The sequence below is a fragment of the Oncorhynchus clarkii genome, chromosome 4, assembly GCF_045791955.1.
Source record: "Oncorhynchus clarkii lewisi isolate Uvic-CL-2024 chromosome 4, UVic_Ocla_1.0, whole genome shotgun sequence".
Lineage (NCBI taxonomy): Eukaryota > Metazoa > Chordata > Actinopteri > Salmoniformes > Salmonidae > Oncorhynchus > Oncorhynchus clarkii.
In genome coordinates this window covers 2,576,674-2,592,682 of record NC_092150.1, presented here as the reverse complement: position 1 = coordinate 2,592,682, position 16,009 = coordinate 2,576,674, and the positions used below count along the sequence as shown (strand labels likewise).

Here is a 16,009-nt window from a genome sequence, read left to right as displayed (position 1 = left end):
ATGGACAGGGACAGAGGAACAGAGAGAGATGGACGGGGACAGAGGAACAGAGAGAGATGGACGGGGACAGAGGAACAGAGAGAGATGGACGGGGACAGAGGAACAGAGAGATGGACGGGGACAGAGAGACAGAGAGAGATGGACGGGGACAGAGAGACAGAGAGAGATGGACGGGGACAGGGGAACAGAGAGAGATGGACGGGGACAGAGGAACAGAGAGATGGATGGGGACAGAGGGACAGAGAGAGATGGACGGGGACAGAGGGACAGAGAGAGATGGACGGGGACAGAGGAACAGAGAGATGGACGGGGACAGAGGAACAGAGAGAGATGGACGGGGACAGGGGAACAGAGAGAGATGGACGGGGACAGAGGAACAGAGAGATGGACGGGGACAGAGGGACAGAGAGAGATGGACGGGGACAGGGGAACAGAGAGAGATGGACGGGGACAGAGGAACAGAGAGATGGACGGGGACAGAGGGACAGAGAGAGATGGACGGGGACAGAGAGATGGACGGGGACAGAGGAACAGAGAGATGGACGGGGACAGAGGAACAGAGAGATGGACGGGGACAGAGGAACAGAGAGAGATGGACAGGGACAGAGAGATGGACGGGGACAGAGGGACAGAGAGATGGACGGGGACAGAGGGACAGAGAGATGGACGGGGACAGAGAGATGGACGGGGACAGGGGAACAGAGAGATGGACGGGGACAGAGGAACAGAGAGAGATGGACGGGGACAGAGAGACAGAGAGATGGACGGGGACAGAGGAACAGAGAGAGATGGACGGGGACAGAGGAACAGAGAGATGGACGGGGACAGAGGAACAGAGAGAGATGGACGGGGACAGAGGGACAGAGAGATGGACGGGGACAGGGAACAGAGAGATGGACGGGGACAGAGAGATGGACGGGGACAGAGGAACAGAGAGATGGATGGGGACAGAGGGACAGAGAGATGGACGGGGACAGAGAGATGGACGGGGACAGGGGAACAGAGAGATGGACGGGGACAGAGGAACAGAGAGAGATGGACGGGGACAGAGAGACAGAGAGATGGACGGGGACAGAGGAACAGAGAGAGATGGACGGGGACAGAGGAACAGAGAGATGGACGGGGACAGAGGAACAGAGAGAGATGGACGGGGACAGAGGGACAGAGAGATGGACGGGGACAGGGGAACAGAGAGATGGACGGGGACAGAGAGATGGACGGGGACAGAGGAACAGAGAGATGGATGGGGACAGAGGGACAGAGAGATGGACGGGGACAGAGAGATGGACGGGGACAGGGGAACAGAGAGATGGACGGGGACAGGGGAACAGAGAGATGGACGGGGACAGAGAGATGGACGGGGACAGAGAGATGGACGGGACAGAGAGATGGACGGGGACAGAGGGACAGAGAGATGGATGGGGACAGAGAGACAGAGAGAAGGACGGGGACAGGGGAACATAGAGATGGACAGGGACAGAGGAACAGAGAGAGATGGACGGGGACAGGGGAACAGAGAGAGATGGACGGGGACAGAGGAACAGAGAGATGGATGGGGACAGAGGGACAGAGAGAGATGGACGGGGACAGAGGGACAGAGAGAGATGGACGGGGACAGAGGAACAGAGAGATGGACGGGGACAGAGGAACAGAGAGAGATGGACGGGGACAGGGGAACAGAGAGAGATGGACGGGGACAGAGGAACAGAGAGATGGACGGGGACAGAGGGACAGAGAGAGATGGACGGGGACAGGGGAACAGAGAGAGATGGACGGGGACAGAGGAACAGAGAGATGGACGGGGACAGAGGGACAGAGAGAGATGGACGGGGACAGAGAGATGGACGGGGACAGAGGAACAGAGAGATGGACGGGGACAGAGGAACAGAGAGATGGACGGGGACAGAGGAACAGAGAGAGATGGACAGGGACAGAGAGATGGACGGGGACAGAGGGACAGAGAGATGGACGGGGACAGAGGGACAGAGAGATGGACGGGGACAGAGAGATGGACGGGGACAGGGGAACAGAGAGATGGACGGGGACAGAGGAACAGAGAGAGATGGACGGGGACAGAGAGACAGAGAGATGGACGGGGACAGAGGAACAGAGAGAGATGGACGGGGACAGAGGAACAGAGAGATGGACGGGGACAGAGGAACAGAGAGAGATGGACGGGGACAGAGGGACAGAGAGATGGACGGGGACAGGGGAACAGAGAGATGGACGGGGACAGAGAGATGGACGGGGACAGAGGAACAGAGAGATGGATGGGGACAGAGGGACAGAGAGATGGACGGGGACAGAGAGATGGACGGGGACAGGGGAACAGAGAGATGGACGGGGACAGGGGAACAGAGAGATGGACGGGGACAGAGAGATGGACGGGGACAGAGAGATGGACGGGACAGAGAGATGGACGGGGACAGAGGGACAGAGAGATGGATGGGGACAGAGAGACAGAGAGAAGGACGGGGACAGGGGAACATAGAGATGGACAGGGACAGAGGAACAGAGAGAGATGGACGGGGACAGGGGAACAGAGAGAGATGGACGGGGACAGAGGAACAGAGAGATGGATGGGGACAGAGGGACAGAGAGAGATGGACGGGGACAGAGGAACAGAGAGATGGACGGGGACAGAGGAACAGAGAGAATGATGGGGACAGAGGAACAGAGAGAGATGGACGGGGACAGAGGAACAGAGAGAAATGGACGGGGACAGAGGAACAGAGAGAGATGGACGGGGACAGGGGAACAGAGAGATGGACGGGGACAGAGGAACAGAGAGATGGATGGGGACAGAGGGACAGAGAGAGATGGACGGGGACAGAGGAACAGAGAGATGGACGGGGACAGAGGAACAGAGAGAATGATGGGGACAGAGGAACAGAGAGAGATGGACGGGGACAGAGGAACAGAGAGAGATGGACGGGGACAGGGGAACAGAGAGATGGACGGGGACAGAGGAACTACCTGCCAAATTTTCCACCATAATTTGCAAATAAATTCATTAAAAATCATACAATGTGATTTTCTGGAAATGTTTTCCTCATTTTGTCTGTCATAGTTGAAGTGTACCTATGATGAAAATTACAGGCCTCTCTCATCTTTTTAAGTGGGAGAACTTGCACAATTGGTGGCTGACTAAATACTGTATGTATGCATGTATGCATGTATGCGTGTATGTGTGTGTGTGTGTATGTATGTGGGTATATATGTGTGTATGTATATGTGTATGTGTGTATGTGTGTGTATTATTGCACTGCTCTAGGGATGTAATTATTGTTTGGACCTTATTGACTATAATGTATTGATGTATTGTGTTGTTTTCACTCTTTATGTGAAGCTCAATGCAGAGAACGCCAGAAGAAGAGATATCATTCCCCAGTCCACCTGACTGTGCTGCTGCTCCAGTTTCAACTATTCTGCCTTATTATTATTCGACCATGCTGGTCATTTATGAACATTTGAACATCTTGACCATGTTTTGTTATAATCTCCACCCGGCACAGCCAGAAGAGGACTGGCCACCCCACATAGCCTGGTTCCTCTCTAGGTTTCTTCCTAGGTTTTGGCCTTTCTAGGGAGTTTTTCCTAGCCGCCGTGCTTCTACACCTGCATTGCTTGCTGTTTGGGGTTTTAGGCTGGGTTTATGTACAGCACTTTGAGATATCAGCCGATGTACGAAGGGCTATATAAAATAAATTTGATTGATTTGATTGATTTAATTACCATAGTGAATTATTGTAATGTTTGTTAATGTGCCAATTAATCCCATAAGGGATGGATTACCAATTAATCCCATAAGGGATGGATTACCAATTAATCCCATAAGAAGGGATGGATTACCAATTAATCCCATAAGGGATGGGTTGTCAATTAATCCCATAAAGGATGGGTTGTCAATTAATCCCATAAGAGATGGGTTGTCAATTAATCCCATAAGAGATGGGTTGTCAATTAATCCCATAAGGGTTGTGTTGTCAATTAATCCCATAAGAGATGGGTTGTCAATTAATCCCATAAGAGATGGGTTGTCAATTAATCCCATAAGAGATGGGTTGTCAATTAATCCCATAAGAGATGGGTTGTCAATTAATCCCATAAGAGATGGGTTGTCAATTAATCCCATAAGAGATGGGTTGTCAATTAATCCCATAAGAGATGGGTTGTCAATTAATCCCATAAGAGATGGGTTGTCAATTAATCCCATAAGAGATGGGTTGTCAATTAATCCCATTAGAGATGGGTTGTCAATTAATCCCATAAGAGATGGGTTGTCAATTAATCCCATAAGAGATGGGTTGTCAATTAATCCTATAAGAGATGGATTACCATCCATAGTGCAGTGCAGTATAATGTAGTGTAGTGTAGTGCAGTATGGTTTAGGGTAGTACAGTGTGGTATGGTGTAGTATAGTATAGAATAGTGTAGTATAATGTAGTGTAGTGTAGTGTAGTATAATGTAGTGTAGTGTAGTGCAGTATGGTTTAGGGTAGTACAGTGTGGTATGGTGTAGTATAGTATAGAATAGTGCAGTATAATGTAGTGTAGTGTAGTATAATGTAGTGTAGTGTAGTGCAGTATGGTTTAGGGTAGTACAGTGTGGTATGGTGCGGTGTATTATAGTGTAGTATAGTATAGAATAGTGTAGTATAATGTAGTGTAGTGTAGTGCAGTATGGTTTAGGGTAGTACAGTGTGGTATGGTACAGTGTGGTATGGTGTAGTATAGTATAGAATAGTGTAGTATAATGTAGTGTAGTGTAGTGCAGTATGGTTTAGGGTAGTACAGTGTGGTATGGTGCGGTGTATTATAGTGTAGTATGGTGTAGTATAGTGTAGTATAATGTAGTGTAGTGTAGTGCAGTATGATTTAGGGTTGTACAGTGTGGTATGGTGCGGTGTATTATAGTGCAGTATGGTGTAGTATAGTGCAGTGTAGTGTAGTGTAGTATAATGTAGTAGTGTAGTGCAGTATGGTTTAGGGTAGTACAGTGTGGTATGGTGTAGTATAGTATAGAATAGTGCAGTATAATGTAGTGTAGTGTAGTGTAGTATAATGTAGTGTAGTGTAGTGTAGTGCAGTATGGTTTAGGGTAGTACAGTGTGGTATGGTGTAGTATAGTATAGAATAGTGCAGTATAATGTAGTAGTGTAGTGCAGTATGGTTTAGGGTAGTACCGTGTGGTATGTTGTAGTATAGTGCAGTGTAGTATTGTGTATTGTGATGTATAATGGTGCAGTCTAGTATAGTGTGGTATAATGTAATGTAGTATACGGGGGTGGAGTGGAGTGTAACCTATTGCAGTGTAGTATAGTACAGTATAATATAGTGTGGTATAGTATAGAGTGGTGTAGTATAGCATAGTGTAGTATGGTATAGTGTGGTATAGTGTAGTATAGTGTAATATAGTGTGTGTAGTATAGTTAGCGTAATATGGTATGGTATAGCGTAGTATAGTGTAGTGCAGCATAGTTGGTGTAGTATGGCATAGTATTGTGTAGTGTAGTATAGTGTGGTATAATATTGTGTAGTGTAGTATAGTGTAGTATTGTATTGTGTAGGATCGTATAGTGTGGTATAGTATTGTGTAGTGTAGTATAGTATGGTATAGTGTAGTATGTGGTACTGTAGTATTGCATGGTGTAGTATGGTGTGGTATGGTGTGGTATGGTGTGGTATGGTGTGGTATACTATAATATGGTGTAGTATAGTATAGTGGTGTAGTGTGGTAGTACCATGTGTTCCATACAGATGCTGATCCCTCCATTGCTGTAGAAGGTGTAGTATAGTGTAGTGCAGTATGGTGTAGTATGGCATAGTGGAGTATAGTATAGTGTAGTATAGTATGGTATAGTGTAGTATGTGGTACTGTAGTATTGCATAGTGTAGTATGGTGTGGTATAGTGTGGTATACTATAATATGGTGTAGTATAGTATAGTGGTGTAGTGTGGTAGTACCATGTGTTCCATACAGATGCTGATCCCTCCATTGCTGTAGAAGGTGTAGTATAGTGTAGTGCAGTATGGTGTAGTATGGCATAGTGGAGTATAGTATAGTGTAGTATAGTATGGTATAGTGTAGTATGTGGTACTGTAGTATTGCATAGTGTAGTATGGTGTGGTATGGTGTGGTATACTATAATATGGTGTAGTGTAGTATGGTGTAGTATAGTATAGTGGTGTAGTGTAGTAAGTAGTACCATGTGTTCCATACAGATGCTGATCCCTCAATCACTGTAGAAGGTGTAGTATAGTGCATTGTAGTGTAGTATACTATATCATAGTATGTTGTAGTAAAGTGCAGCATACTATAATGTGGTATGGTGTAGTATAGTGTAGCATATTATATCCTAGTATTTTGTAGTATGGTGCAGTATACTATAATGTGGTGTAGTGTAGTATATTATATCATAGTATGTTGTAGTATAGTGCAGCATACTATAATGTGGTGTGGTGTAGTATAGTGTAGTATATTATACCCTAGTATTTTGTAGTATGGTGCAGTATACTATAATGTGGTGTAGTGTAGTGTATTATATCATAGTATGTTGTAGTATAGTGCAGTATACTATAATGTGGTGTAGTGTAGTGTAGTGTGGTAGTACCACGTGTTCCATACAGATCTCTGATCTCTCCATCGTTGTAGAAGGTGTAGTATAGTGCAGGGCAGTGTAGTATAGTGTAGTATGGTGTAGTATAGTATAGTGGTGTAGTGTAGTATAGTGTAGTAGGGTGTAGTATAGTGCAGGGTAGTGTAGTATAGTGTAGTAGGGTGTAGTATAGTGAGGTATAGTAGTACCATGTGTTCCATACAGATGCTGATCTCTCCATCGCTGTAGAAGGTGTAATATAGTGCAGGGTAGTGTAGTATAGTGTAGTATAGTGTAGTAGGGTGTAGTATAGTGCAGGGTAGTGTAGTATAGTGTAGTAGGGTGTAGTATAGTGAGGTATAGTAGTACCATGTGTTCCATACAGATGCTGTAGAAGGTGTAATATAGTGCAGGGCAGTGTAGTATAGTGTAGTATAGTGTAGTAGGTGTAGTATAGTGAGGTATAGTAGTACCATGTGCTCCATACAGATGCTGATCTCTCCATCGCTGTAGAAGGCCCCGTAGAAGCCCACAATGTAGGGGGAGTTACACTCATGCAGAACCTGCAGCTCTCTGATGATCTGGTTCCTGATGGCCGGCTTGATCTCCAGGTGGATCAACTGGAGTACAGAGAGGAGACAAGGAGCGCACTTAGTGATAACAGTGACAACAGTTGCCTGTTTGAGTGTACGTTGTAATAGCCTACTGACTGATTCCGTAAGCACCAAGCCTCACACCTCCACAACATGTTGGATAAACAATTTCACAAATTCAGCAGTTGTTAAAAATCTTTGCTATGAAGGCTTTACACTTTAAAAAGGTTTTATTATAAAGCCTCTCTGGCATTATTCAGCATTTATTTAGTGTTGTTTACACTGTTCCAAATTAACAGAAAAATAATATTTATATTATTATTAATATCTCCTTTTTCTTGATCTTCTTATTACTATTGTTATTGTTATTATTATTGTTATTACTATTATTGTTATTGTTATTACTATTATTATTATTGTTATTATTATTGTTATTATTATTGTTATTACTATTATTATTATTGTTATTATTATTGTTATTGTTATTATTATTGTTATTACTATTATTATTATTGTTATTATTATTGTTATTATTATTGTTATTACTATTATTATTGTTATTATTATTGTTATTACTATTATTATTATTGTTATTACTATTATTATTATTGTTATTATTATTGTTATTATTATTGTTATTACTATTATTATTATTGTTATTATTATTGTTATTATTATTATTACTATTATTGTTATTGTTATTATTATTGTTATTACTATTATTATTATTGTTATTATTATTATTATTATTATTATTATTGTTATTATTATTATTATTATTGTTATTACTATTGTTATTATTGTTATTATTATTGTTATTATTACTATTATTATTATTATTGTTATTACTATTATTATTATTGTTATTATTATTATTATTATTATTATTATTGTTATTATTATTGTTATTATTATTATTATTATTATTATTGTTATTATTATTGTTATTATTATTATTATTATTGTTATTATTATTGTTATTGGTATTATTATTGTTATTATTATTATTATTGTTATTATTATTATTATGATGATTGTTATTACTATTCTTATTATTGTTATTACTAGTGTTGTTATTGTTATTATTATTATTATCATCATTAGTAGTATTATTATTAATATTGTCATTGTTGTTATTATTATTATTGTTGTTGTTATTTGTATTATTATTGTTATTGTTGTTATTATTGTGATCATCATTATAATAATAAGTAATGTCATTAGCCTAGTGGTTAGAGCGTTGGACTAGTAACCGGAAGGTTGCAAGTTCAAATCCCCAAGCTGACAAGGTACAAATCTGTCGTTCTGCCCCTGAACAGGCAGTTAACCCGCTGTTCCTAGGCCGTCATTGAAAATAAGAATTTGTTCTTAACTGACTTGCCTGGTTAAGTAAAGGTCAAATAAAGCCTTGATAGCCTTAGCCTTGATACTTATATAGGCTACACTACTGTATCAATCATTAAGTTGTTCACACACATAATTTGAAATGCAATCGAGCATTTCATGCGCTAGGCAGGGTAGCCTAGTGGTTAGAGTGTTGGGTCAGTAACCATCAGGTAGCCTAGTGGTTAGAGAGTTGGGCCAGTAACCATCAGGTAGCCTAGTGGTTAGAGCGTTGGGTCAGTAACCAGCAGGTAGCCTAGTGGTTAGAGCGTTGGGTCAGTAACCAGCAGGTAGCCTAGTGGTTAGAGAGTTGGGCCAGTAACCATCAGGTAGCCTAGTGGTTAGAGCGTTGGGTCAGTAACCAGCAGGTAGCCTAGTGGTTAGAGCGTTGGGTCAGTAACCAGCAGGTTAGAGTGTGGAGGTAGGTAGCCTAGTGGTTAGAGTGTGGGGGTGGCAGGTAGCTTAGTGGTTAGAGCGTTGGGCCAGTAACCGAAAAGGTTGCTGGATTGAATGCCTTAGCTGACGAGGTCAAAATCTGTCGTTCTGCCCCCGTCATTATAAATAACAATTTGTTCTTAACTGACGTGCCTAGTAAAATAAAAAAAAATAAAAAAAATGTATATTTAAAATAAAGCTATGCTTGAATAATTAGTGTAAACAATAAATAAACCTTTCCATTTCAGAAATTGTATTCACGAATGAGCGCGACTGTTTTTAAGTTTTTAATAAACTCTATAATTCTAAATTGGATGTAGTGTTGTTTTACATTGTTCCAAAGGGTCAGAAACATCACATGGTAACAGCACCCGTTGGCCCAGTGCTCCCTTCCTTCCTTCTTCATCTCCACTAATTTCCAGAACTAGTCACAGTTATTCCAGACTTCTGACTTCCCCTTTACCTCCTGAGCAACCAGTAAACATTCCCCCGTTTTGAGTTTGTCATTTCCTCTGCGGCCATTTTGCTGTCACAGTGTTTGTTATAACCAATTTATTGAAGTCAAATCAAATCTTATTGGTCACATACACATGGTCAGCAGATGTTATTGGTCACATAGACATGGTCAGCAGATGTTAATGTGAGTGTAGCGAAGTGCTTGTGCTTCTAGTTCCGACCGTGCAGTAATATCTAACAAGTAATCTAACAATTCCACAACAACTACCTTATACACACAAATCTAAAGGGGTGAATGAGAATATATACATATAAATATATGGATGAGCGGTGGCCGAGCGGCATAGGCAAGGTGCAATAGATGGTATAAAACACAGTATATACTCATATCATATGAGTAATGTAAGATATGAAAACATTATTAAAGTGGCATTATTTAAAGTGACTAGTGAACCATTTATTCTCTCTCTCTCTCTCTCTCTCTCTCTCTCTCTCTCTCTCTCTCTCTCTCTCTCTCTCTCTCTCTCTCTCTCTCTCTCTCTCTCTCTCTCTCTCTCTCTCTCTCTCTCTCTCTCTCTCTCTCTCTCTCTCTCTCTCTCTCTCTCTCTCTCTCTCTCTCTCTCTCTCTCTCTCGAAGAGGCTTCATCCCAGATTGTAGGAAGATATATTCTATGTGACCTCTGCTTCTAAAAACAGGGATGATGCCATTCCAAATCAATGGCAGACTGGGATATTGGAGAAGACAGACAGGGCAGCCTGGTCTCAGAAAAAAAGGAAAACAGTCTGATGAACACCTCTCTTCTAGCCAGACAGGGTTCTCCATGACAGAACAACTTATTGTTCCAAAATGCAATCAAGATGGTAGTAAGGAGGCAGAATGCCTTCATCAAACGCTGGGATTTAAAAGTACAATTCTAGTTCACCTTCCTGGCCATGATGAGCCCTGAGGGTCTGTGTAAAACTTTGAAGACAACCCCTCCGTTCCCGGCTCCCAGCTCACAGATCTTTTCCATATCATGATCCTTCAGCTCTCCAACCTTCTGTTTCTGGGTGAGAAAGGCCTCCAGGCGTTTACGCTGCTGTTCATCAAGCTCCAACTCCTCTAGCTTCTTCTGAAGGGCCTCTAGGTTAGTCCTGTTGGGGGGGAGAGAGAGAGGAGGAGGAGGAGGAGGGGAGAGAGAAGATGAGAGAGGTAGGAGAAGAGAGACAAAGAGAGGAGGAGGAGAGGCAGGGAGAGAGAGAGAGAGAGGAGAAGGAGAGAGAGAGAGGAGGAGAGAGAGACAGAGAGAGGAGGAGAGAGAGGAGAAAGAGAGACAAAGAGAGAGAGACAGAGGAGAAGGGAGAGAGAGGAGGAGAGAGAGAGACAGGGAGAGAGAGAGAGAGAGAGAGGAGGAGAGAGAGAGAGAAAGAGGGAGAGAGAGAAGTAGGGGGAGAAAGAACAGGACAGCAACACAATTAGACCCAACCAAATCATGAGAAACCAAAAAGAGACACATTGGAAAGAATTAACAAAAAAAACAGAGCACACCAAAATGATATTTGGCTCTAAACAGAGTGCACAGTGGCAGAATACCTGACCACTGTGACTGACCCAAACTTAAGGAAAGCTTAGACTATGTACAGACTCAGTGAGCATAGCCTTGCTATTGAGAAAGGCCGCCGTAGGCAGACCTGGCTCTCAAGAGAAGACAGGCTATGTGCAACACTGCCCACAAAATAGAGAGAAAGAGAGAGAGAGAGCTGGCGGACCAGACTAGCATAACACAGAGAGAGTCAGACTTTCCCTAGATCTAACAATATCCTATGTTATGGTGAAGAGATCACTGATTAGCTATGTAGAGTAGGTCTCAATTCCAATACAATCAAAGGACTTTACTGGGAAACATACACTACGCTAACTACACTACAGGACCAACAGCATGGAAACCTGCTCGTCCAACATCTCATTCCAAAATCATGGGCTTTAATATGGAGTCCCCCCCTTTGCTGCTATTACAGCCTCCACTCTTCTGGGAAGGCTTTCCACTAGATGTTGGAATATTGCTGCGGGAATTTGCTTCCATTCAGCCACAAGAGCATTAGTGAGGTCGGGTACTGATGTTGGGCGATTAGCCCTGGCTCGCAGTCGGCGTTCCAATTCGGTGTTCGATGGGGTTGAGGTCAGGACTCTGTGCAGTCCAGTCAAGTTCTTCCACACCAATCTCGACAAACCATTTCTGTATGGACCTCACTTTGTATACGGGGCTTTGTCATGCTGTTGCCACAAAGTTAGAAGCACATAATCGTCTAGAATGTCATTGTATGCTGTAGCGTTAAGATTTCCCTTCACTGGAACTAAAGGGGCCTATCCTGAATCATGAAAAACAACCCCAGACCAGTAAAGCAATCTCTCTATGGCGATTGCATGGCTGTGTGCTCGACTTTATACACCTGTCAGCAACAGGTGTGGCTGAAATAGCCAAATCCATGTTTGAAAAGAATATAGACATTTCTAATGTACAACTCTGTAGAATGTTGTAACTCTCTCTCCGCGGGCCGTCTATTAGCCCTGCTGTTGCCATGGAGATGGAGGTCCTTTTGTCTTTATTTGCAGAATGAACTCAGCCTGATCTCCAGCTAGCATTCTCCTCCTCGTCTTCCCCTCCTCCTCGTCCTCTCCAACAGTATTCTCCTCCTCTTCCCCTCCAACAGTATTCTCCTCCTCTTTCCCTCCAACAGTATTCTCCTCCTCTTTCCCTCCAACAGTATTCTCCTCCTCTTTCCCTCCAACAGTATTCTCCTCCTCCTCCTCTTCCCCTCCAACAGTATTCTCCTCCTCTTTCCCTCCAACAGTATTCTCCTCCTCTTTCCCTCCAACAGTATTCTCCTCCTCTTCCCCTCCTCCTCCTCCTCCTCTTCCCCTCCTCCTCCTCTTCCCCTCCTCTTCCCCTCCAACAGTATTCTCCTCCTCTTCCCCTCCAACAGTATTCTCCTCCTCTCCCCCCTCCTCCTCCTCCTCCTCTTCCCCTCTCCTCCTCTTCCCCTCCTCCTCCTCTTCCATTCCTCCTCTTCCTCTTCCCCTCCTCTTCCTCTTCCCCTCCAACAGTATTCTCCTCCTCTTCCCCTCCTCCTCCTCCTCCTCCCCTCCTCTTCCTCTTCCCCTCCAACAGTATTCTCCTCCTCTTCCCCTCCTCCTCCTCCTCCTCTTCCTCTTCCCCTCCAACAGTATTCTACTCCTCTTCTCATTCTAGTCCTTCCCTCCTCTTTTAGTGCCTTCACCAGAATCCCCCATGCCCTCGTTTAGTGCCCTGCACATCCCATTGTAACAGGGATATCTAGTCAGTTGCAGAACGGAATGCACAATGTCTTCCTCATTTAACCCTCTGAATCAGAGAGGTGTGTGGGGGGGGGGGGGGGGGGAGCTGCTTCAATCCACGTCGTCCGGGTAACTGCCGGGAAGACAAGCAGATTTTTTCCCACCTTGCCGGCTCGGGGATTCAAACCGGCGACTTTTTTCGGTTACTGGCTCAACGCTCGTAAATCGCTAGGCTACCTGAGAGAGCAAGTCAGACCACACAGGAATCACAACACTAATATTACTATTAAGCAACAAGACCCGAGGGGGTTGTGGTATACGGCCAATATACCACGGCTAAGGGCAGTTCTTAAGCACGACACAACGCGGAGTGCCTGGATACAGCCCTTAGCCCTGGTATATTGGCCATATACCACAACCCCCCCCCCCCCCCCCCTCCCTCCCGAGGGTTGCCAAAGTAATTAGAGCAGTGGCAATACATGTTTTATCATACCCTTGGTATACGGTCTGATATACCACGGCTGTCAGCCAATCAGTATTCAGGGCTGATCGTTGATAATATGTATTGTATCTGTATCTCTGTGGTATTTCAGGAACCTTAATTAGGTACAAATTCTATCTACAGTTTAAACATGTAACTGACCTGCTATTGTCCTTCCACCTCTACAGAACTCGTCTCCTCTTATCTAAAACATATCAGCACCTAGCCAGGACAGCACTGATACAGCTAGGTTACCATTTACAACTAGACAACACTGATACAGCTAGGTTACCATTTACAACTAGACAACACTGATACAGCTAGGTTACCATTTACAACTAGACAACACTGATACAACTAGGTTACAACTAGACAACACTGATACAACTAGACAACACTGATACAGCTAGACAACACTGATACAGCTAGGTTACCATTTACAACTAGACAACACTGATACAACTAGGTTACCATTTACAACTAGACAACACTGATACAACTAGGTTACCATTTACAACTAGACAACACTGATACAACTAGGTTACCATTTACAACTAGACAACACTGATACAACTAGGTTACCATTTACAACTAGACAACACTGATACAACGAGGTTACAACTAGACAACACTGATACAGCTAGGTTACCATTTACAACTAGTCAACACTGATACAGCTAGGTTACCATTTACAACTAGTCAACACTGATACAGCTAGGTTACAACTAGACAACACTGATACAGCTAGGTTACAACTAGACAACACTGATACAACTAGGTTACCATTTACAACTAGACAACACAGATACAGCTAGGTTACAACTAGACAACACTGATGCAACTAGGTTACCATTTATAACGACCCTACTGTGGTTCCATGTTCATAACAACCCTACTGTGGTTCCATGTTCATAACAACCCTACTGTGGTTCCATGTTGTAACAACCCTACTGTGGTTCCATGTTCCAAACAACCCTACTGTGGTTCCATGTTCCATATTCATAACAACTCTACTGTGGTTCCATGTTCATAACAACCCTACTGTGGTTCCATGTTCATAACAACTCTACTGTGGTTCCATGTTCCATGTTGTAACAACCCTACTGTGGTTCCATGTTCCATATTCATAACAACTCTACTGTGGTTCCATGTTCATAACAACCCTACTGTGGTTCCATATTCATAACAACTCTACTGTGGTTCCATGTTGTAACAACTCTACTGTGGTTCCATGTTCCATGTTCATAACAACTCTACTGTGGTTCCATATTCATAACAACTCTACTGTGGTTCCATGTTGTAACAACTCTACTGTGGTTCCATATTCATAACAACTCTACTGTGGTTCCATATTCATAACAACCCTACTGTGGTTCCATATTCATAACAACCCTACTGTGGTTCCATGTTCCAAACAACCCTACTGTGGTTCCATGTTCCATATTGTAACAACCCTACTGTGGTTCCATATTCATAACAACCCTACTGTGGTTCCATGTTCCAAACAACACTACTGTGGTTCCATGTTGTAACAACCCTACTGTGGTTCCACGTTCATAACAACCCTACTGTGGTTCTATGTTCCATGTTGTAACAACCCTACTGTGGTTCCATGTTCCATGTTGTAACAACCCTACTGTGGTTCCATGTTCCATGTTGAAACAACCCTACTGTGGTTCTATGTTCCATGTTCATAACAACCCTACTGTGGTTCCATATCCATAACAACCCTACTGTGGTTCCATGTTCCAAACAACCCTACTGTGGTTCCATGTTCATAACAACTCTACTGTGGTTCCATATTCATAACAACCCTACTGTGGTTCCATGTTCCAAACAACCCTACTGTGGTTCCATGTTCCATGTTGTAACAACCCTACTGTGGTTCTATGTTCCATGTTGTAACAACCCTACTGTGGTTCCATATTCATAACAACTCTACTGTGGTTCCATGTTCCAAACAACCCTACTGTGGTTCCATGTTCCAAACAACCCTACTGTGGTTCCATATTCATAACAACCCTACTGTGGTTCCATGTTCCAAACAACCCTACTGTGGTTCCATGTTCCATGTTGTAACAACCCTACTGTGGTTCTATGTTCCATGTTGTAACAACCCTACTGTGGTTCCATGTTCCATGTTGTAACAACCCTACTGTGGTTCCATGTTCCATGTTGTAACAACCCTACTGTGGTTCTATGTTCCATGTTGTAACAACCGTACTGTGGTTCCATATTCCATGTTGTAACAACCCTACTGTGGTTCTATGTTCCATGTTCTTAACAACTCTACTGTGGTTCCATATTCATAACAACTCTACTGTGGTTCTATATTCATAACAACCCTACTGTGGTTCCATGTTCATGACAACCCTACTGTGGTTCCATGTTCCAAACAACCCTACTGTGGTTCCATGTTCCATATTGTAACAACCCTACTGTGGTTCCATATTCATAACAACTCTAATGTGGTTCCATGTTCCAAACAACCCTACTGTGGTTCCATGTTCCAAACAACCCTACTGTGGTTCCATATTCATAACAACCCTACTGTGGTTCCATATTCATAACAACTCTACTGTGGTTCCATGTTCCATGTTGTAACAACCCTACTGTGGTTCTATGTCCCATGTTGTAACAACCCTACTGTGGTTCCATATTCCATGTTGTAACAACCCTACTGTGGTTCTATGTTCCATGTTCATAACAACTCTACTGTGGTTCCATATTCATAGCAACCCTACTGTGGTTCCATGTTCCAAACAAC

General features: G+C 43.4%; 1 protein-coding gene across 1 annotated transcript in view; it reads right to left on the bottom strand.

Moving 5' to 3' along the window:
* LOC139406296 (mitogen-activated protein kinase kinase 1) overlaps nt 1–16,009 on the bottom strand; it is a 64,015-nt gene that overhangs the window by 31,862 nt on the left and 16,144 nt on the right. Inside the window, exons 2-3 of the mRNA XM_071148759.1 lie at nt 10,390–10,600; nt 7,073–7,219 (exon numbers count right to left, since the gene is read on the bottom strand). Coding sequence (XP_071004860.1) covers nt 7,073–7,219; nt 10,390–10,600 — 358 coding nt within the window. The remainder of the gene's footprint in view (nt 1–7,072; nt 7,220–10,389; nt 10,601–16,009) is intronic.